Source organism: Vulpes lagopus, chromosome 11 (assembly GCF_018345385.1).
Source record: "Vulpes lagopus strain Blue_001 chromosome 11, ASM1834538v1, whole genome shotgun sequence".
In the NCBI taxonomy this organism is placed as follows: domain Eukaryota; kingdom Metazoa; phylum Chordata; class Mammalia; order Carnivora; family Canidae; genus Vulpes; species Vulpes lagopus.
In genome coordinates this window covers 26,520,086-26,541,989 of record NC_054834.1, presented here as the reverse complement: position 1 = coordinate 26,541,989, position 21,904 = coordinate 26,520,086, and the positions used below count along the sequence as shown (strand labels likewise).

The following is a 21,904-nucleotide window of genomic DNA, read 5'->3' as shown; positions in this document are numbered from 1 at the left end:
GCACCCTCTGGGTGGACCGTGCCGTTCGCTTCCTGTCTCCTGCCTGTGGAGGTCAACAAGTGTGCTCCCCGGGACCAGCAGATTGGGTCTTCATCTCACCTCTTCCTACAAGCTTTACCATCTGGGTGTTCCTAAGCAGCTTCTCTGACCTATTGTTGGTTCTTGGAAAGCTGAATTTGCACTTCACTCGGTAGCAGTAGAGAAGGGAAACCCAAATGGTCACATGTGGACTCCGGCGCCTGCGAGCTGCAGTTTCTCTCTGCAGCTGGATCCAGAGTGAAAGACTTTGGATGGGAGCTTTCATGGTTTGGGACATGCTGGCACGGGACGGGGCAGCCCATAGGGCCTCTGGGACTTTGTAACCTTCTCCAAAATTGGGAAGCAGACAGAAAGGCCGATTTGTTGGCTTCTTCCTCTCTGAGTTCTCTAGCACAAGGCAAGGTCTCTATGAAACTGGATGTGAAATGATAAGAGCAAAGGAGCTGTCTGCTTGTGGTGTGGATGCACCAGATGAACACTCATCACCCCCCGAGGACTAAGCATGCAGGATGACTAATTTGTTTCGGTCTTACCAACTTTACGTGGTTCAAGAACGAGGAAATTAAAACACAAGGAAGTTGGGAGACCCATCCAGGCACACAGCTGCTCAGTGGAAGAATTAAGATTTGAAACTACGTGGTCTGGGTAAAGAGCCTGTGCTCATGACCATGTCCACGTAACGCTCATCCACCCCGTCTACACAGTGTGTTCGAAGCACACCTGAATCCATAGGCCCCATGCAAAAACTGTGTGGATTCCTAGGGATCGCTAACCCACAGATGGAAAACCATGGAGCTAGTCCAACCTGTCCTACAATCTCTTTTCTTGGGTTCACAAAATGATGTATCGATCCTTGGCCACAGCCGTGCTGTGGGCACGGTTGCATATTCATTATGTGTACTTACAGGTGTGCCCGGAGAGAGGGGAGGGATTCCTGCCTTTCAATCCAGATTCTTAAGGTCCAGGGGGTCACCAGCTCTTTCTGCTGCCAGGAGGGGAGTCTGCTCAGGAAGCAGTACTCGCCAGGAGGTGCTGGCTGCCGGGTGAATTTGGGCAATAAAGGCAGTGGCTTCACTACTCTTTTATTCTTGTCTCGACATAAGCCTGTTGCCTGCTTTGTGTGGATCTAAAAGAAACACGTGGACACTCCCAGGGCTCCCAAAGTAGACGCCAGTGAGAAGGAGACGGGGACACGGATTATGGAAGCCTCAGTGTTGGGTGTGGACAGAGATCTTCCTCCCGTCACCCCTCAATGCAAAAAAAAAAAAAAAAAAAGCCCATCAGGAAAGAATCCCAACGACGATCTTTTCCATCTTTAGACCCGTACTTCTTTCTAACAAAGGAGGGACGATCGGCCAAGTTTTTCACAGAAGTAAATGGATTTGAATGGAGACCAGACACAAAATATATTTTAGTACCTGCTTTTAATAAAACATCCTATTGCCCAAATTCAAAGGTGACCGTAGTATTTGGGTTTTACATAGTGACACGGCAAGAGCTCATGCCCTACGGACCATGTAGGAGGCCGACCAGGTATCCGTGAAAGGCGGCCCAGGGGCCAGAGGGGCTCGCAGTGTGCGGCAGACTGGGGAGAAGGTCTCCTGACTAGAGCCACAGCTCTTAGGTGTCCCAAAAACTCAACTATGGAGAAAGCGCTTGCACAGGCCTCGCAGCACCCATCAGGGCCGCCGGCTACCCTCAGCCCGAGGCCCGGTCCCCCGCAGCGGCCTGGAGATGCGGCCTGGGCCACTGAGCCGAGAGTCGCCGTAGGTGCCCGCTGCCCTGTGACCCCCGCAGCCCGGCCGCGCCTCCCCCAGCGGCCGCCGCCTCAGAGCCTGCAGGGCAGACGCTCAGAGGGCCACTCCCCGGGACCCCAAAGAGGTTTGGTTATAAACTGTCAGACTATTGCATTTAATTTTTCAACTTAAAGAATAAAACCAAGTCAGTGCCCGCGCATATTCCACAGACATTCGGCCTAAGACTGATTTCGAGTGCGTGCCCTGAACGTGGGGGGGACTGTCATTCTCACTCGGGCCCCTCACCACGGGGAGTGTCTTGGTGTCTCTGCGCCTCAGCCCCGACCGGGGTAGGCGGCCGGTGACAGTACCTGTGGTTGTCAGTGTTGGGCTGCCTATAGTGACAGGTTGAGCGAGAGCAAAGCCACCTGCAGCACTTACTGTGTCCTTATTTTGGACTTGAGAGCCGCAGGGACAGATCCTCCCGCACAAATGCGGGGAGAAGGCTGGAAAGACCCCCAGTGGACCCAGGTGGGGGGTGCAGCTGGCGCACGGGCCAGGTGGGCAGGCAAGCGAGGGCACCACGCTCTCAGAGCAGGTGGGGGGCCAGGCAGTGGCCCTGGGGTCCCGGGGGTGGCTCTGGGGGTCCCGGGGAGTGGCCCTGGGAGTTCTGGTGGGGTGGCCCTGGGGTTCCAGGGGGTGGTCCTGCGGTCCCAGGGAGTGACCTGGGATTCTGGGGGGTGGCCCTGTGGTTCTGGGGGATGGCCTTGGGGGCCCCGGGGGGTGGCCCTGGGGGTCCCGGGGAGTGGCCCTGGGGTCTCAGGGAGTGGCCCTGGGGGTCCTGGGGAGTGAACCTGGGGTCCTGGGGGTGGTCCTGGGGTACGGGGGGGCGGCCCTGGGGGTGACCCTGGGGGTCCCGGGGGTGTGGCCCTGGGGGTCCAGGGGGCTCCCAGGCGTGCTGTGAGGCAGAGAAACCCACCTCGTGTCCGCCCTCAAGTCAAATGTTGTGTAGGCCAGTTTATTTTCTGCTTCCTTACAGAATTCCACAGTTAACAAATGGGAACAGGCTTCTCTGAAAGGAATCCCTCTAGGCTGTCAGCAGATACAGGCAGACCGGGGGTCTTAGCTGGGCCAAGGACATTTGCATTTTAATAGGTAACTTTTGAAGCTCTGATCTTTCAGGACCTGGCTAAGCAGCAGTGTGGCAGGTGTGTTTCTGGGGCTGAGGATGGGTCTGCCTGAGGGTTTGAAAAACAAGGACAGAGGGAATCGACTGAACCTCTCAGATCATATTCCCTGAATGTCATCCCTGAAGAAGGCCAACCGGGAATATGAGAGAGAGAGAGCGAGAGAGCGAGAGAGCGAGCGCGCACACCTGGGGTGGGGGGGGCTGTCGGGCTGGGGGCGTGCAAGGGGGTGTGTACTGCTCTTGGCAGCGATGGGCTGAAGCTTGCGCGTGCAGCATTCAGCAGGCACCCAGCACCCTGCCGTAGTCCGGCAGCCGGCCCTGCATCAGCATCGTCCTGCGTGCGCACCACGCTTGAATGTCCAGCCAGATGTCTTATCATGACCCGAGCCTTGACTCTGACTAATAAATACGAGGAAGTTTTACATTGCCCCCTCTATGCTGGATGTTCCGAGGGGAAAACCCCATATAATGCCCATGTAAACATTCTTCTTCGCTCTCCCTGGAACAGCATCCTTGGATCGCTCCCCGTTGGACCAAATCAGACCCCCAGCGAGTGAGCACTTCCTGACCTTTGTGCCAGTGCCCGGCCCTCCTCTCTGGCCGCTGGTGGCCAGCACGGCATCGTGGGTATGTTCCCTTGTCATAAAGTCATTTCATTTTATTTCTTCTTTATGTCAAGACTTTCTGTGTGTAGGATAGTTGGATCCAGTTCCAGGTCCCCTTGACTTCCACAGTTTGGGCCCCCCTTAAAAAATTGAATAAGAAATTATGAATACAATATTAGGCATTAGAATGACTATTTAGAACAAGAAATTTTATATCAAAAGAAATTATGGAATACATAAAAGCTGAAGAATGATGGAAACGCTATAAAAATCCGGAAAAAATAACAATTAACTTGCTGATAGACATTCCACTATTGTACTTTCCTTTCCCTACATCTTTACTCCGTCCTCTTTGATCCTCTTCATCACACGGTGATATCATATTATCATTTTCAGTAGGAAAACCAGAAATATAACTCATTCTTTCCCCTAGCTTTGCTGATCAATATTTTTTTTTCTATTATTGATACTTGGGGGTGCACAGGAAATGCAGTTTCTAGGAGATATCCTGAGTGTTTGTCATACGGCTGCAGGCTTGTGCCTTAGGAACACAGGAATTCTGATAAATTCTGTTTTGTTTTATTTCCATGAACAAGACGACGAAAGCATCCTGGTGTGTTTATAATTCTGCATTTCACATTACTGAGAATATTCCTGAAGGAAGAGAATTCCCATTTTCACGAGACACGGAAATGAACCAAATTCTCTGCTTGGGATTTTACACACATCTGACGCTCAGGAAAATGTTTTGACAAGATTAGCTCCTGACTCCAGATATTTCAATCTCAGTTTCCTTGGCTGCCTGCAAATCTCCAGTGCTGAGTGCTGGAGGATGCAGTCACGCTGCAGCCTGACCCCTGGCCTCCCCCCTCGTGTCAAGACAGTTGGCTCTTCGGTGGAAGTGCCTGGAAGCCATTCATGCCACGAAGGCTGGAAGAGCCTCGCCAGCTCCCAACCTGACTGAGAGGAGCTGCAAAACCCATGCATCTATCACACTAAACCAGGACCGAACACCCTCAACCCACCCTTCTTAGCTGGGTCCCAGGACCTTCTGCAGCTACCCTCATGCTGCCAGTAGGAAAGGGAGTCTCATCCAAATGTGGCTGAAAATACTCTACTTCTGTAAATTTCACAAAAACCTATGACCTCCTCTAGGATTTTGGAGGGGTCCATGCCAGTGAGAGGTCATAAGGGTTCATCTTCCTTAGCCACCCCCTCCCCCGCCGTGACTCCACCTCTGCTAGGTGAGACCATGATCCCTGCATTCTTATCAAGAGAGCAAGGAGTGTCATCAAATATATACCACAAATGGGGTCTGATGGGATTGAAAAGTACTTGTCTGGGTTTTGAAAGAGAGGAAGGCCAGATGAAGGTGGGATGAGTGCCCTAAACTGGGCAGTTTCCAGAGAAATTGTCCTTTCCTTCAAAACAGGCAAGATTTTCACAGAGGTTCAAGAAAACCTGTGAATATCCAGTGTCAGACCCAAAATTAGGGTGTCTGGTCTGACAAGGGATGTGAACAGTGGACTGAATATTGGAAAGAGATTCAATGTCAGAAAATTCAGGATGTTTTGGTGGCTGTCCCCGTAGGCCAGTGTTTCTCATAGGATTGCTCGAGGATTTGCAAATTTATTTATTTATTTTAAAAAATGTTATTTATTTATTCATGAGAGACACAGAGAGAGAGAGGCAGAGACAGGCAGAGGGAGACGTAGGCTCCGTGCAGGGAGCCCGATGCAGGGCTGGATCCTGGGTCTCCAGGATCACACCCTGGGCTGAAGTCAGTCCTAAACCACTGAGCCACCAGGGCTGCCCACAAATGTTTTTAAATGAGAAAATACATACATTTTCTGCTAGTGATAATCTAAGCAAACAAAATATGTTATGGATCATTCAGGCGACCATTTCTTGACTAAAATTGCCACTTGGTTTCAGAGCTGACATTTGCATTTTTTAATCTACAATTTACAACTGCATCCAGTGGCTGTCAGATTAAGTCACATTGCACCCATCAAAATGGGTTCAAAAGACACAAATGGAGAGAAGATTCCCCTGGCACAAGGCGTACCACAGAACAGGCTGCTGAACACACAACCACCCTCTGGTTTGGTTTGGTTAAATTGAACTATAATTGACATATAACAGCCTGTTAGTGTCAGGTGTACATCAGAGTGATTTGACATTTTTATATGTCACAAAATGATCCCCACAGTAAGTCTAGCTATCTGTCACCATGCAAACGTTATTGCAATTTTATCAACACTATTCCCTGTGCTGTGCATTATATCCCTGTACTTAATTTATAACCGGTGGTTTTTACTCTTAATCCCCCCCTTCAGCTGTGTCACCCCTCTGGGGACCACCAGTTTGTTTCCTGCATCTACGAGTCTCTTTCTTTCTTTCTTTCTTTCTTTCTTTCTTTCTTTCTTTCTTTCTTTCTTTCTTTCTTTCTTTCTTCTTCTTCTTTCTTTCTTTCTTTCTTTCTTTCTTTTCTTCCTTTTTTTTTTTTTGATTTTACTTATTTATTTGAAAGAGAGAGAGCAAGCATGAGTGGGCAGAGGGAGAAGCAGACTCCCCGTTGAACAGGGAGCCCAACGCAGGCTCGATCATAAGACCCTAGAATCATGACCTGAGCCGACGGCAGATGCTTAACCAACGGAGCCACCCAGGCGCCCCTGTGAGTCTGTTTCTATCATAGCTCACGCCTCAGTCATGTTGCAGAGGGATGCATGAAGAAAATCCTCTCTTCACATGACCTATGGGGCAACAGATAATTAGAAGGAAAATGAATCATAAATAAGAAATAGTTTTTATATTCTCAATTCCTAAATGAGATTTATACCAATTAACAATATATTTCAATCATGTCAAATATTCATCATTTAAAGAAAAAGAGAACTTGGGATCCCTGGGTGGCGCAGCGGTTTGGCGTCTGCCTTTGGCCCAGGGCGCGATCCTGGAGACCTGGGATCGAATCCCGCGTCGGGCTCCCAGTGCATGGAGTCTGCTTCTCCCTCTGCCTGTGTCTCTGCCTCTCTCTCTCTCTGTGTGACTATCATAAATAAATAAAAAAAAAGAAAAAGAGAACTATGTCTAATTATCAAGGGCCACCTCCTTGAACTCAGCAGTTGAGCATGGATGGCTGGTAGAGTTTTGGTTAGTCATATGCCCCAATTTTCCAGAGTGAACAAAGTCTTGGAGTCTTGAAATATCATTTTGCACAGTGTAGTTTTCCAAACAGTCAATCCCTGAATCTGGACTATCATAACCAAATATAGGAACGACCAGAGAGATAGAACTGATACTTGACCATTCTATCATGAAACCCAACACACACAATTTTGAGTGCAAAAACATTATTCGTCATATGTACTCATTTCTTTATATGTTCAAGGAACATTTATGTGCTAAGCAGTCTGTAATGTGCTGGCAATATGAACGAGACAGAGTGAAGCCTCTGTTGGAAAAGATAGACATTAAACAAGTAAATAAGAGCAGCTTGTAATTAAAGTTTGTAAAAAGCAAGTAACATTGCTCTATAGAATCACAAGGGTAATTTGCTTTAGCTAGGACGGCTAAGGAAGGCCTTTCAACAAAAATGACTTAGAACATGAGATAGAATGGACCAAGTGAAAAGAGTAAGACTATTTTAAGCAACAGGAAGTTCAAACTCCCCAAACAAGAAGGAATTTAGAGAAGACAAGGAGGACAGAAGCACAGTAGTGGTTAAGGCGGGGAGCAGCACAAAATGAGATTAGACGTGTTATCTAGCAGCCAGTGGTGAGAGCCTGGTGGAACGTGGGAAAGCATCAGGACTTTATTTGAAGGGTAATGAAAAGCCATCAAGGGACACCTGGGTGGCTCAGTGGTGGAGCACCTGCCTTCAGCTCAGGTCATGACCCAGGGGTCCCGGGATCAAGTCCCATGTCAGACTCCCTACATGGAGCCTGCTTCTCCCTCTGCCTGTGTCTCAGCCTCTCTCTTTGTGTCTCTCATGAATAAATAAATAAAATCTTTTTTAAAAAAGCCATCAATCAAACTGAGCAAAGGAACACACACACAGAGACACACACACACACAGGCCTTTGGGTGTATATTCATCTTTAAATGGTTTGATGGAAAAATAAAAATAAAAAAATAAATGGTTTGATGGCTCTTCTTCAAATGTATGTAGGCACACCTCCATATACACACATATTTGCACACACACATGCACACACACCCCGCAGCTGTGTGTAATAAAGATTTTTCAAGTCGCAATTGGGAAATGGTGAGGAGACAATACAACACAATGATAGATGGGCCTAGAGAGGTAGCAGGGCAGGTAACGACAAGTCAATGGGGTTTAGGGATCTGTTGGACGTGGTATTAACAAGACTCACTGACAGAGTGGAATGTGAGGGAATCATAAAAGAGGATTCCCAAGTTTCTGGCTTTAATCACTGGGTAGATGGTAATTCCATGGTGAAGACTGAGGAAATACCAGATTTAAGGAGGAAAATCAAGTGTTCTGGTTTGGAGGTGTTTGAGATTGAAGTGTTTTTGTGATATCTACTGTGTTTATGCCAAGCAGGCAGTTACAAGAGTTGGGAGACGGGAAGAAATCTGGACCAAGGACATAAGGTTGAGAATACCTGGCATATGTTTAAAGCCACTGGAGCAAGATGAGATCAGCCAAGGAGAGAGAAAGAGCTGCTAGAGAAAGAGAATATCCAGGAAAAGGCATAAGAAAATCCGATGTTTAGAGGATGGGTAGAAGGGGAGGATCCAGAAAGAGGCCAGAGGAAATGGCCAGTAAGGTGGGAAGATCTCAGGCAATTATGCCATTTAAGCAGAGGAGGGAGCCCTATTCTGGAGGAAATGGTTGATTGTATTGAATTTTATTAAGAGGTGAGGTAGGAGAAGGGGATAAAATTTTTCTTTGGATCTGATGATATGAAAATTTCTGGAACCTTATCAATGGCTATTTTGGGGGACTGGTATGTGTGGGATCCAGGTGGAAGTGGGTGGGAAAAGGAACAGGAGGTAAGGAAGTGCAGCGAGCTTGCCTGTCTGAGTCTTGCTGTGGGATGACGATGTGGGAAGATGCAGGATCTAGAGAGGGTCTGTATTTTATGGGAGGTGCCAGGTCCTATTGCCAGCTGATAGGAATAATCCAGTAAGCAGAGACACGCAATGAGGGAAGACAGAGTCAGGAGTGGAAAGAAGGAAGTCCTTGAGTCACAAAAGTGGAGAAGTGATTTTTTCATCCATTCAATTCAATTAAGAGTTCTTGAACAGGGGATCCCTGGGTGGCCCAGTGGTTTGGCGCCTGCCTTTGGCCCAGGGCGTGATCCTGGAGACCTGGGATCAAGTCCCACATCGGGCTCCCAGTGCATGGAGCCTGCTTCTCCCTCTGCCTGTGTCTCTGCCTCTCTCTCTCTCTCTCCCTCTCTCTCTCTCTCTGTGACTATCATAAAAAAAAAAAAAGAAGAGTTCTTGAACACAGCACAGGTGCTTCTCCCATGACATCATATGCATTTGTTTTAAAAAGTCCTTGCATTCTGCAAACACGCAGGCTAAAAATAACAAGTCTTTGGGGAAAAAATATCGTGGCAGACCACGCAAAGCCCATAACCAGAGCACTAACAAACATCAGCATTTCTGCTGAATGAATTAAACAGTTAAAAAATGTTAACTCTCTAACAGGTGAATAAAATCAACAGTAGACATAGGACTTGATCTTCCAAGGTAAAGGAAGGTTGATGGACGGAGGTGACAAGGTGAAATGCACAGAAGCTGGAGAAAACCATCCAGTAAACACTCCGCAGACAGACGTACGGTGAGGCTAAGGCAAGGAGAACCCCCACCCCCACTCCACCCAGGGCAAGAGGGAAAACCTGCAAGGGCATGCTCGCTGGTAGTTGCTCGGGGCCCCTGGCCTGCTCCACTGTGCCACTCAGACCTGTAGCCAGCTGCTGTTCCTTGCAGTAAACATTCCCAGGCTGGGGAAAATCTTGTGGGAATGAGCTTCCAGATTACATTGACATTCCTGGGATCACAAATAGCATGTGGAACATTTGCATTTCAGAAGACGTGCTGTGCCCCAGAAGCTGGAGTGCATTTCTCATTGAGCAGCTGCTGTGTGCTTAGTATACCGGGCACTGGGTAGGGTACAGAGAGGACCAGGAAAGGAGCTTCCCCTAACCATGTCTGAGTTCATCAAAATCTTGATTTCTCCAGTCAGAAATAATAGAGAGGGACTGGAGTGTGTTCCGATAAAAGTAATAAACATGGAACAGCAACAGCGATACACGTTTTTCAAGTACTTACTCTATGTCAGATTGCCTGATCCCGCTGTGTACTCAAGGGAACCCTACAGAGTGGTACCGGTAGCACCCTTGTTTTTCATGAAGTAGGGAGGTCCTACAAGCAGTGAACGGCAGAGCCGGGATTGGAAACTCAGAGGTCTGAAGAGCTAGGTTCTCAAATAGGGGGAGACAAGGCATCCGTGTACTTCTCCCACCGCATTTGAGATTATGGGGTCCTTCCCTTCACCGGCAATAAGTTGGGAACTCGGGGCCCATCTTTTGCCCTTAGAGTTTATGAAGCACTATTCTGGAAGAGCAGCTGCAGGAAAAGTCTGGAAAGAAGTGATTGGATCTGACATGGGGGTACTGGGAGTTAGCCTGTATTGTCACCATTTCATGTGGCAAGACCAAGCCCCTGTCCCACGGATTGGACAGGAAAAACAGGATGATAGGGGCTTGTATCATCTTGCCTGTCTCCTCAAAGGACCACTCTTGAGGTGATGGGGACTCCAGTGCCACGAGGCTGTGGAGTGGCAGCCACGGGAAGGTGGGGCCTTGGATGGGCAGGCCGGAGCTGGCAGGAGATGGGATCTACATTGCTCCAAAAAGCCCACCAAGCTGAGAGCACCTACATTTGGATACCTGATGGAGGAGAAAAGAGCAGTCAGTGGTGTTGAAGAAATGGCAACAACTAACAAAGAGAGGGCCTCGGTACAACCATCCCTCCTCTTAGGAGGTGGCGGTCATGTGCAGGCACAGCAGTGACGACCAAGCCAGGCGCGATGGCTCCTACACCGTGGATGACTATGTCTCATTCTGCACCCTTCCACCTGTCCCTCCAACAACGAGGGGCTGATGCTGCGGAAAGACGGGGACGTGGGGGGCATGGTCACCACTCTTGACCTCCCGACACCGAGGGAGCCACTGCAGCCACAAACCCTGGTCTGTGCTCAGGGGTAGGTGGAGGAGCAGGGGATGACGGCAACTGGAAAGAACCTCACATCGAATACAAAATTAAAGTTCAGAAACACAGGATTGTGTTTAACAACTCCAGTGAGACTGTTTTAGCAACACGAAGTGATTCAAAGGTCACGAAGCCGGTCCGAGATGTCACGAAGGGAGCACGGTGCCCAGAAGGAGTGGGGCCATGGTGCTAGTCATCAAGAAGAACTAGCAATTTCGTGTGTATACAAGTCGAGGCTCCTTTCGGAACAGTTGTGTCTGTGAAATGGAAAGGTTGGACCACATGAGCTCCAAGGTCCTCTGCAGGGCTAACATCCAAGCATTCTCCGGCGATTGGGATTGGAGGAGTTCAGGCAGCTCGGTTACCTGGGCCGTGTGGCCCCGTGGTGGTTCCCAAAGAGCAGTGGCTCTTGCTGCCTGGCCGGTGAGTCCTTGGGTCTCCTCTTTGGTCTGGCAGGTGATGGTTCAGGAGGTGTTGTGCCCTCGCCTTCTGTGATTCTGTCTCACGCTGGTGGAGGTGAAAAGAAGAAGCGGGAGGTGGTGATAGATCTGAAAGTGGAAGTCAATGAATGGAAGAACGGAGCTGAAAGCAGAATATGGGAAGGATGGGAGGACTGATGATAACCACAGGGCGTCTGTCAGAAGTGACTTGGGGGACGGATGGATCTTCAGATTCCTAATCAGTTTTTATCCTCAGTCCCAAAGGAGGACAAAACATCATAAAACTTTAAAATAAGAAAGGATCTTGATCAATTTAAACTCCTTGGGTTAGGGAGTGAGGAGCCGAGTCCCAGAATGAGCTTGACGCGAGTTTTCTAAGCCATTCATCGAGGGCCAACACAGAACTAAATTACGGGGTCCCATTTACTTGTCTGTTTGGACTGAAGACGAAGGCCAAGCAAAGGCTGAGAGGCCCAGTGCTCCTAGGGACTGTTCTGGTCCAGCATGGGGAGAAAGATCCTGAAGAAATGAGCAAATACATGAGCTAAAGCAAGACCGAGGGTTAAGTCAGAGCGATGCGGTAAAGCGTGAGCGGGTGGCTCATTCGTGTATTTAGGTTGGGCACAGACCGAAATGGTAACGGGGTAGTGGACTCTCTCCATCTCAGGTTCAGCGAGTCATCACACTGAGTGACGCTCGGCCCCCGCCCTGGCCCGCTCCGTAGAACACACGGGCAGGTGCATCCCGTCGGCTACAGGCCCGCGGCCGGCAAGCGTCTCTTCAGTAGGGACACCGGGAGATTGAAGCGCCACGAAGCCCGGGCTGAGGAACGTTTCAAGACTGACAGTGGTTCGCGGCGCCGAATTATCAGGTAGGGGAACGGACAACAGCCCAGGAGATTTGCTCCTTGGAAAACCGCAGGGCAGCCCCCACCCGGCGGGGTGTGTGTCGTAGCCATGCAAGCCCCGCGCCCCCGTGGCAAACTCACGAAAGCTGACCAGCCTCTGAGACGTTACTCAGACTCAGTAGACGACTCTAAGCGCTAATTCATTTATTTTTCATGGTAAATAGTCCAGACCGGGCCTAACTTTGTGGCTTTTGCTTCCTAGTGGATGTAAGTAATTTACTATATTAAAACACATGTCGGGAGATTCCTCATTGTTCCCCTATTACCCAGTTCTTACCCTATCAAAGAATGCATCACAATATATGAAAATCACATCTTTTTTTTTTTTGGTCTGGTTCCTCACCACCTACAATGTGTGTTTGATGCTTCATCTTTACGGGAGGCTAAGCACAGTGCGGGGCATGAGCAGATCTCCAATAAATATTTATTAGACATTTAAATGAGCAATTAACTCATCGATTATTTCTATCATGATGTTGCTGCCTAACAAATCGTCCTTCCCTTCCTTAGAGACAGTTTTCTAAAAAAAAAAAAAAATTAAAAGAATCTCTCGAGGAGCACTGAGAGCATGCTAGACACCTCTGCCGCCCGTTGTGGACCTTCCGCGGGCGCCGCGGGTCTCGCCTTTGCATCCACTCACCTGCGACCGTGCTCTTGGCTCGTTCCTATGGTAATGTCATCGCGGGTTCTCCTTCGTGGCTGATGGCCTGCGAGCCCCGCTGAGAGGCATGGAGCGTGGGCAAGACACAGCCTCTAAGCCCCTTTCTTTTATTGTAACCACAGGGTATTTAATCAGACATTTAATTTACTGGAAATGCAGTGTAATAAAGTCCACAAATGAAAAGGGAGCTGAGTCCGCTGCGCTGCTGGCTCTGGTGTGCAGGCGCCTCTCTCCCCGGGACGCCCAGCACCCACCGAAGCACCGCGTCTGCCCTGACCTGCCGCTCACCGTGTCTTCGTGGCCGAGAGGCCAGGGCTTTCAGGAGCCCCGGGCCACTGGATTTCCCGGGGCGCCCGCTGGCTGCGGGTTATTCTGAAGTGTGCAGACCTTGCGGCCAGGACGAGAGGTGGGCATCACCTCCCCTCCTCCAGGGCCACCAGCCTCCCCGCGTTCCTAGAGCGTTTGTTTCTTCTGCTTGGAGGGTCGCTTGTGGCTTTGCTTCCGTCCGCAGACATCACCCCTGCCCCGCGCTGTCCTCGGGTCCCCACGTCTCCCTGATGGCGAGTCGCAGGCCCACGGGGAAAGACCGTGCGGGGCCCTGCGGCCTCCACACCATAGGAGTGAACCCCCCCAACCCCGGGGCAAGAGCTGGGATACAGCTGGACTCAGAGGATAGGGGCCACGTTTGGCTTCCAGCTGAGTCCTCCCTCCCTCTCTTGCCCCGAGGCCCGAAAAGAAGCTTCTATAACACAGTTTCACAGAATGAATGTAAGAGGAACGACATGATGAGGAAAGCACTGTTTGCAACTTCTAATAAAAAATTGATTTAGATAAAAGTCATCAAAAGATGAAACGATAAAATATTGATGGGATCAATTTGAATAGGGCAGCAGGCGGTTGCTACCTGGAACGCTGATCAATTTTGCATTGCTCGGGGTGGGAAAACCAAACAGTGCGCACCTCCCGATTGGGCGGCCAGGTAAGATGCAGGACGCCTCGCCAAACTCGAATTTCAGATAAGCAATGAATAATTTTTAGTGCGTGTGTCCCATGTGATATCCGAGACATACTTACCCTAAAAAAAAATTATCCGTTGTTTATTTAAAATTCAAATTTAACGAGGTAGTCTGTGTCTTTATTTGTTAAATCTGAGAACTCCATTTGAAGTAATGCGAAGTTTTGTGTGTGTGTATTAGCTCTACGTTCATCTAGTTATACACGTAATTTATATAGTTTGAGATAGTAAAATGCAGTTTATGATTTATATATTTCAATACAGTTTAGTAAGCGTAACCTGCATCTAGTTAAGCCTTTAGAACTGACTTCCAAACACTGGGCAATATGGGCCGTAGAAAAACAAATGGTACAGTGTGTAAACGATATCCTCAAGGTGAGATTTTGACCTGGTTCTTTTTCTTTTTTTTTTTTTAAGACTTTATTTATTTATTTATGAGAGACACACAGAGAGACAGAGGCAGAGACACAGGCAGAGGGAGAAGCAGACTCCACTTGGGGAGCCCGACATGGGACTCGATCCCAGGTCTCCAGGATCATGTGCTGAGCCCAAGACAGACGCTCATCCGCAGAACCACCCAAGCGCCCCTAGACCTGGTTCCATGAAATGAAAACTGGGTGAGGGATGCTGCAATGCCCTGGACTGAAGATGCTCAAAGGACAATTTTGCCCCCCAACAAGTATTGCCAGTACTTAGAGGCATTTTTGCCCCCCCTGCCATATGCTTAGGGAGGGGAGAGGATGCGGGGGGCACCTCGTGGGCAGAGGCCAGGGAAACAGCCAAAAGTCTTGCAACACATGGGACACCCCTACCCCCAGCGCACCACAAGAAGCGTCAGGCCCCTGAGGACAGCACTGTCCCTCCCAGGGGCCCCTGACCTGAACCTGAAGAAGCCACAAACCATTAGCATCTGAATCCTGACACCACACTACACATACAAGGGAGAACACAAGGCGGCTGTTTAAAAATGATAGGGTGGGGGCCCCTGGGGGCTCTGCGGGTGAGCATCAGCCTTTGGCCCAGGTCGTGACCCCTGGTCCTGGGATCGAGTCCCACATCAGTCAGGTTCCCTGCACGGAGCCTGCTTCTCCCTCCGTCTGTGTCTCTGCCTCTCTCTCTCTCTCTCTCTCTCTCTCTTTCTCTATGTCTCATGAATAAATAAAATCTTAAAAAAATAAATAAATACAGGGTGTGTGTGTGTGCATGTGTGAGTGGAAACAGGCACGCACACATCAAGGCAGAGAAAACCAATGAGAGGGTTGGTCACCAAAATATTAATGGTGTTGGTGTTTCTAAGTTGGACATAAGTGCTTTATATCTTTTTTTCCCCCTCTTTCCTGTGTTTTCTATAAAGAACACATGTTACTGTTTTCATCAGAGGGGAAACAAGATGGTTTTTGAAAGAAAGTTTGGGGCAGCCCGGGTGGCTCAGTGGTTGAGCTTCTGCCTTCAGCCCAGGGCGTGATCCTGGAGACCCAGGATTGAGTCCCACACATCGGGCCCCTGCATGGAGCCTGCTTCTCCCTCTGCCTGCGTCTCTGCCTCTCTCTCTCTCTGCGTGTCTCTCATGAATAAATAAATAAAATCTTTTTTAAAAAAAGAGAGAAAGTTTGCAGTCTGGACGGCCGAGCCCCACACAGCCCCCTTCTGCAGGCACGGCTAGGATGGCTCCTCCGACCTCCCCCATGGGCCAGCCGCTGTGCTGAGCCAGGAAAACGGAAGGAACCAGAGCAGACACCTGCTGTGTCACTGCCTCCCCAGCAAGATCCAAGGAGGGACCGAAGGGAGCATAAGACAGGTGCCGCCTGCAGCCTCTGCCCCGCCCGGGCGTGGAAGGCGGCCCTCCCTCAACGGGAGTCACAGCGAGCTGCACGTCTGCTGGGCCCTGGCCACCACCCCTGCAGGTGCCTGGTCTCATTCGGGAAAGTTGCAGGAAGTTGTCTGTCCTGCGATCCTGAAAGACTGGGACTGGGGGTCTTCCCTCTGTGAGCTCCTCCGGGCTCCTGTGGTTTTACTTGACTACACCCCATGCAGAGCTGGTCTCGGAAACCCCAAAGATCCGCCAACAGCGGGTTGAGCACCTCCCTTGCCTGTTACCCCAGCTCCTAACGAAGCTCTTGAGACAAGCTAGGGTTCTCTCATCCTTACCTCCTGGCACCCCACAGGGGCTCTCAAAAGGGTGGTCCCAGGAGACTTGGGGCGAGGGATTGGATTCTCTTGGGGATCATAAGTACCCAAAGCTCCTAAAACCTGGGGTTTAAGAGATGGCATTTTTTTCCAGGGCTGCTTCCCAAGCCAGAGGCACCGATGCCCTCAGCTTTAAGAAATATAGCAATAATTTGAGGTTTTCTCTGATACTAGAGAAAGCTGAGTTCTCCTTGCTTTGTAGGTTTTAGCTTCCCTTATAAATTGCTCTTGAACACAAGGCGTTTTGACTGGTTTCCTGTGAATAGATTCAGCCCTTCCAGTGACTCTTAAAAAATCACTATCTGGAAAGTGATTCCTTCTTCCTTTCGCCAAGGTCAGAAGCCGTGAGTGGCTGTGGGCAGAAGTGGAATGCCATGTGTGTTTTCTAAATTCTTATTATTTTCCCTCTGAATTTTTCATTATTTTTTTTGGTTCTATTGATTCTCATGCCTTTAATATTATATTTCTTCATGCTCATCTTGCTGGGGTAATGGCTTCAAGGACATGAAATTTAGCAGAGACGTGATAATAATCTTCCACTCTCGGGCTGAAAAGGAAATGGAAGATGGGATAATGTGGCGAGGTGACAAGTTGCAGGGGGACTGACGTTGAGTCAGTAAAAAGTGATATTTTCTAAGAATTAAGGCTACTCAAAAATAGAGTTGATGATGGTATATCTCTATGGATCTGTATAGTGGGAGATTGTGCACCGTTGGTAATGAAGAGCGAGACACATCCGCTACACAGTCATGGAGAGTATTCAAGATACAATATTAAGTGAAAAAAGCTCGTTGGGGACTGGTATGTGCCGTTTCATTTCATTTGTGTAAAACTGAAATGATATGGAAAATATGCACAATCATACTTAGAAAATTTCTAGGGAGAAGTTTTAAAAAGACACAAACATGAATCAAGTTTACCCCCTGGAGCAGAGAATGCAAAGCATAGAAGGAGAAAACTAACTTTCCTATTTATACCCTTTTGTACAGATGGATGTTTTCTCCTGTGAGCATTTTTATAATATAAAAAGCCTAGTTTTATTTTTTAGGTAAATGTGGTTTCTTTCTTTCTTTCTTTCTTTCTTTCTTTCTTTCTTTCTTTCTTTCTTTCTTCTTTCTTTCTCTTTTTCTTTCTTTCTTTCTTTCTTTCTTTCTTTCTTTCTTTTCTTCTTTTTCTCTTTCTTTCTCTTTTTCTTCTTTCTTTATTTCTCTTTCTTTCTTTCTTTCTTTCTTTTTCTTTCTTTCTTTCTCTTTCCTTCCTTCTTTCAAAAAGAAGGATGCTAACTTGTAAGATAATGAATTCCCAATCATCGGAAGCACTGAAGCAGAATCTAGGGGACTATTTGCGAGGAGTGCTTGCCTTTAAAATTACCTGCTGGCACTAAGGTCCTGTGATTCCGTGATATTAAAGGGCTTAACCCCACCAAGCACATGGGTTTTCCCAGCTTGCTTCCCGTTGGAAAGCCTTGAATAGTGAAATGGGTAAGGTTAACCCTGGGCCCAGGCTTGTCAGGTCTAAGCAGAGCACCATTTCTCTAGAAGGAAATAATTTGATTCTTTTTCAGGGTGGACGGGTGTTTTTGGCTAAAGGCCCGGAATCCAAGCAAACAGTGAGCGGTGTAAAGCGCTGTCCTTCTCACTGACGTGGATTCCACGGAGGCAGCCTACCTTTTTGTGTCTGTCGTGACCTTACCGTCCTAGCATTAACACTCGTCAGGTCTTTGCCATCTTGAGGAGTCCTCATTTCCAGGAGGGGTGATGAGGGAGGAGATGGCATTCCAGGGAGGCACCAGCTCAATTCAAGCTTTTCTCTTCTCTGTCCTCACTTATCTTCTCATCCCCCTTAGCGGAGGTAGGATTGATTTTCCAGTTACATAAGATTGGGGTTTTATCCTGTTCAGTAACACATCATGAACCTCAGTTAAATAGCAGTGGTTTCGAGACTAGCCTATCACCACATCTCAAAGGAAAATGAACACCTATTTTGCTCTCCATTTCCCCCTGTATTTTTTTTTAATTTATGATAGTCACAGAGAGAGAGAGAGAGTCACACAGGCAGAGGGAGAAGCAGGCTCCATGCACCGGGAGCCTGATGTGGGACTCGATCCCGCGTCTCCAGGATCGCGCCCTGGGCCAAAGACAGGTGCCAAACCGCTGCGCCACCCAGGGATCCCATTCCCCCTGTATTTTGAAAATATTTTATACTTTTCTACTCTTCAAAATCTTTAGTAAGGAACTTCCAAAATCTGCCCTCATTTAGCTGCTTGCATCTCTCTGTAGTGATAGAATTGAGCCTATATTTTAAAAAATTTAATATTTTTTTCAACATGGATTTTTGCATTAGCTTCTTAAAAAGATATTGCATTGAAATCATATTCATTTTGACTGCTGATTTTTTTTGGTGCCGCCCTAAATGTTGTGCCCGACATGAGCGCCTCATGTGCCACACTTCACTTCCACCACCATCCAGAAAGGTTTTCTTTTTTACCAACTACAATCCTTCTTTAAAAACCGAAGTTAATTTCCTCTGGATCTGGCTGTTGGGTGCTCAAATTTCTATGAAATGCCTGTTCAGAGACTAACTTAGTTTTACACGATACTGTCAGCCTTTTCTTCTCCAAGGTAAATTAACCCACTACTCTTACCTTTTCTCCTCAGTCCTCTCTGCAGCCTCATTATGGAGTCTTGCTGTAAGAAAAATTTAACAAGTTTTTGTATGTTTAGAAGATAAATAATTAAGGAAATCTGGATTTAAAGGAATATAAGAAGACAAATAATTTAAGTTTCTTCACTATCCAAAAAATATGTATTTTTAGTATTTCAGTGTATTTATTTCCAACCCATCTTTAATGGTGTGTGTACCAATCCTTGTGTTTCCTTTTGTTGTTTACTGATTTTTTTTCTTTTTGAAAAATTATGGACTATTAATTTATCATCTATTATCCATTTATCTATCTTTTTCTATGTCAGCACTTATTAGGTATATAATGGCTCCATAGTTCTCATCAGACGGACGTATTATATAATTCATTATCCTTTTATTTATTTACATTTTCTTGGCATTCAGTATATAAATAATATCATAAAAGCTTCTTATACACATATTTTCTGATTTTTTCTTTAAAGTAAGTAATTGGAAGTGGAAGTGTTAAGCCAAGGAGAATGGACACTTATTGCCACTAACATGCTTATCAAGGTAAATATACTAAATTTTTTCTAGTTTCCCCAAGGTTTTTCAGTTTATCCAATTTTTTTTCCAGTGTAATCTCATCCTCAGAATGAGGAAAATCCTTAATTCTTTTCGATAACAGCCAGAAAAAGAAAAGTATCTTCTTTCTCACTTGTTTTGTAGCCACAATGCTTCTTCAGGCAGTGTGGTAAAGGACAATTCACACTGGCCTTCAAATGAGAAGATTGGATCTATCACTAATTTTGGGCAACTACCGAGCCCTAGGTGTCTTAGATTCCCCATCTGCAAGATGAAGATATAGTTATCAAACATGGGCTTGATGTGCTGTTAAATATTACACATAAACACTCTTTACAAACTAAAAAGTGCCATAAGGTCAACTATTCTTGCTGTTAATTATTATTGTTGTTATTATTATTATTAAAATATATTTTTAAAGATTTTTATTTATTCCTGAAAGACACACAGAGAGAGGCAGAGACACAGGCAGAGAAGCAGGATCCCTGCGGGGACCCCGACATGGGGCTTGATCCCGGGACCCCGGAGTCACACCCTGAGCCAAAGGAAGATGTTCAACCACTAAGCCACCCAGGGGCCCCTATATTTTTTCTATGTTTTTTTATGAGAGCTTCTTGGTCTCTAAAAGTCCAGATAGGGAACAGAGGGAAGATGTACAAACTGGTTTCCCCAGAGGTACCCAGTTTATAATTCTGAAGAAATTAGAGCAGAGAGAACAGAGTCCAGCCATGAGTCAGGCTACCTGTGAAAATTCACACCCAAGCGCAAGCTGGAAAACACACAAATGCACACAGTGCAGGAGAATCAAAAGTTAGCAAGTGACCCACACACAGGTGCAGGGCAGGGCACGGCTGGTGCCAAGAGGGCCCTCGGAGCAAGAGGAGGCTCCGTGAGCACCCAAGGAAGAGGGGGGTGTGTCTGGTTGGAAACTACCGCTGGGAGGCAGTCGGGGCTGACTGTGAAAGGATGTAGACGGATGGAACAGGGTCAAAGCAGACACTCACGTCCCCTTGCAGCGCAGAGCGTTGTCCCATTTGGCACCTCGGATGGTGAGGTCTTCAAGAAGATGATCAAAATTGTGGTTCCTACAAAGCGGAAGAGGTTTAGGTAAACGAAAATCTGAAACTGTAACGCGCAAGAAAATCCTTCTCAAAATTATGCATTTGCTATTTCTCTTTCTTTAGCTCCGGTTCCCTGCAAACACCCATGTTCTGGCTCGCCAGGAAACATCTCGCAAACCCGAACCCGCCCCGGGGGTCCCTCCTGCAGCCGTCCTCCCCCCACCCTGCTGATTCTTCTGTCCCTGTCTACGTGCAACTGCTTCTTGCTCGCATTTTCTACTTTTTCCCCACCGGGCCACGGGCGCCCCCGTTGACCTGCACGTGTCCCGCAGCAGGCCGTCACCGCGCCTCCTCCTGGCCCTGAGCAGGCCCGGGGCGCTGGCTCCTTCCGACGGGCCGAGTCGCCGGGGTCTCCGCTGCAGACCTGGTGTCCATCCATGAAGAGCGAGAACCACACCGTGGTGGGTGAGTTCGTTCTCCAGGGCTTTTCCAGCTTTCGAGAACACCAGATCATCCTCTTTGTCATATTTCTTACCTTGTACCTTTTGACTCTGGCTGGCAATGTCGTCATTGTGACGGTTATCGGCTCTGCCCGTCACCTCCACACCCCCATGTACTTCTTCCTTAGCGTCCTCTCCGTGTCTGAGACCATGTACACGCTGGTCATTGTACCGCGGATGCTCTGCAGCCTTACGGGTCTCGGCCGACGCATCTCACGGGCAGGCTGTGCCACCCAGATGTTCTTCTTCATCACCTTGGCCATCAACAACTGCTTCCTGCTCACGGCCATGGGCTACGACCGCTATGTGGCCATCTGCAACCCCCTGCGGTACGCGGTCGTCATGAGCAAGAGGGTGTGTGCCCTGCTCGTATGGGGAGCTTTCAGCATTGGGCTGCTGGTGGCCATAATTCAGATTTCCTCCGTGTTCAGGCTGCCCTTTTGTAACAGAGAAGTGGCCCATTATTTCTGTGATATCCGCCCAGTTATGGAACTCTCCTGTGCAGACACCACTCTACACGACATCATTAACTTTATCATCAGCTCCCTGGTTATCGTGGTGCCCATGGGGTTGGTCTTCATCTCCTACGTCCTCATCATCTCCACCATCCTCAAGATCAGCTCTTCCCAGGGCCGAAAGAAGGCCTTTGCCACCTGCGCCTCCCACCTCATCGTGGTCATCGTCCACTATGGCTGCGCCTCCATCGCCTACCTCAAGCCCAAGTCGGAGAACACCAGGGATGAAGACCAGCTGATCTCGGTGACCTACACAGTCATCACCCCACTGCTGAACCCGGTAGTGTACACCCTGAGGAACAAGGAGGTCAAGGATGCTCTGCACCGTGCTATCAGCAAAAATCCTCATGCCTAGGATCTATGGTCGTTTTGATGCATGGCCTGTCATCTCCTGGGTATTTTGTGATCTCAGAGAAAAAAAAAAATTTTTTTTTGATCTTGTCATTCATTCTCTACCCAGGGAGAGCTGCAGGACGTGGCGGCTGCAGTGAGGAGCCCAGGGTTTCCCTGACCGGAAGCTCATTTTCATCATCGTGCTCCCACGCCTTCCACTCATCTCTGTGGTGAGCACCAGGGGAGGGGTCAGGT

The 21,904-nt window shown here is 48.1% G+C and overlaps 1 protein-coding gene across 1 annotated transcript; it reads left to right on the top strand.

Moving 5' to 3' along the window:
- The first annotated feature begins 20,738 nt into the window (after positions 1–20,738).
- LOC121472346 (olfactory receptor 10J1-like) lies at positions 20,739–21,671 on the top strand. The gene has a single exon (XM_041723633.1). The coding sequence runs from the start codon at positions 20,739–20,741 to the stop codon at positions 21,669–21,671; it is 933 nt and encodes a 310-aa protein (XP_041579567.1).
- The last annotated feature ends 233 nt before the right edge of the window (positions 21,672–21,904 follow it).

What these genes read in the sequence shown, in the direction of transcription:
- LOC121472346 (XM_041723633.1), top strand. Translation starts at nt 20,739, where the DNA reads ATGAAGAGCGAGAACCACACCGTGGTGGGTGAGTTCGTTCTCCAGGGC.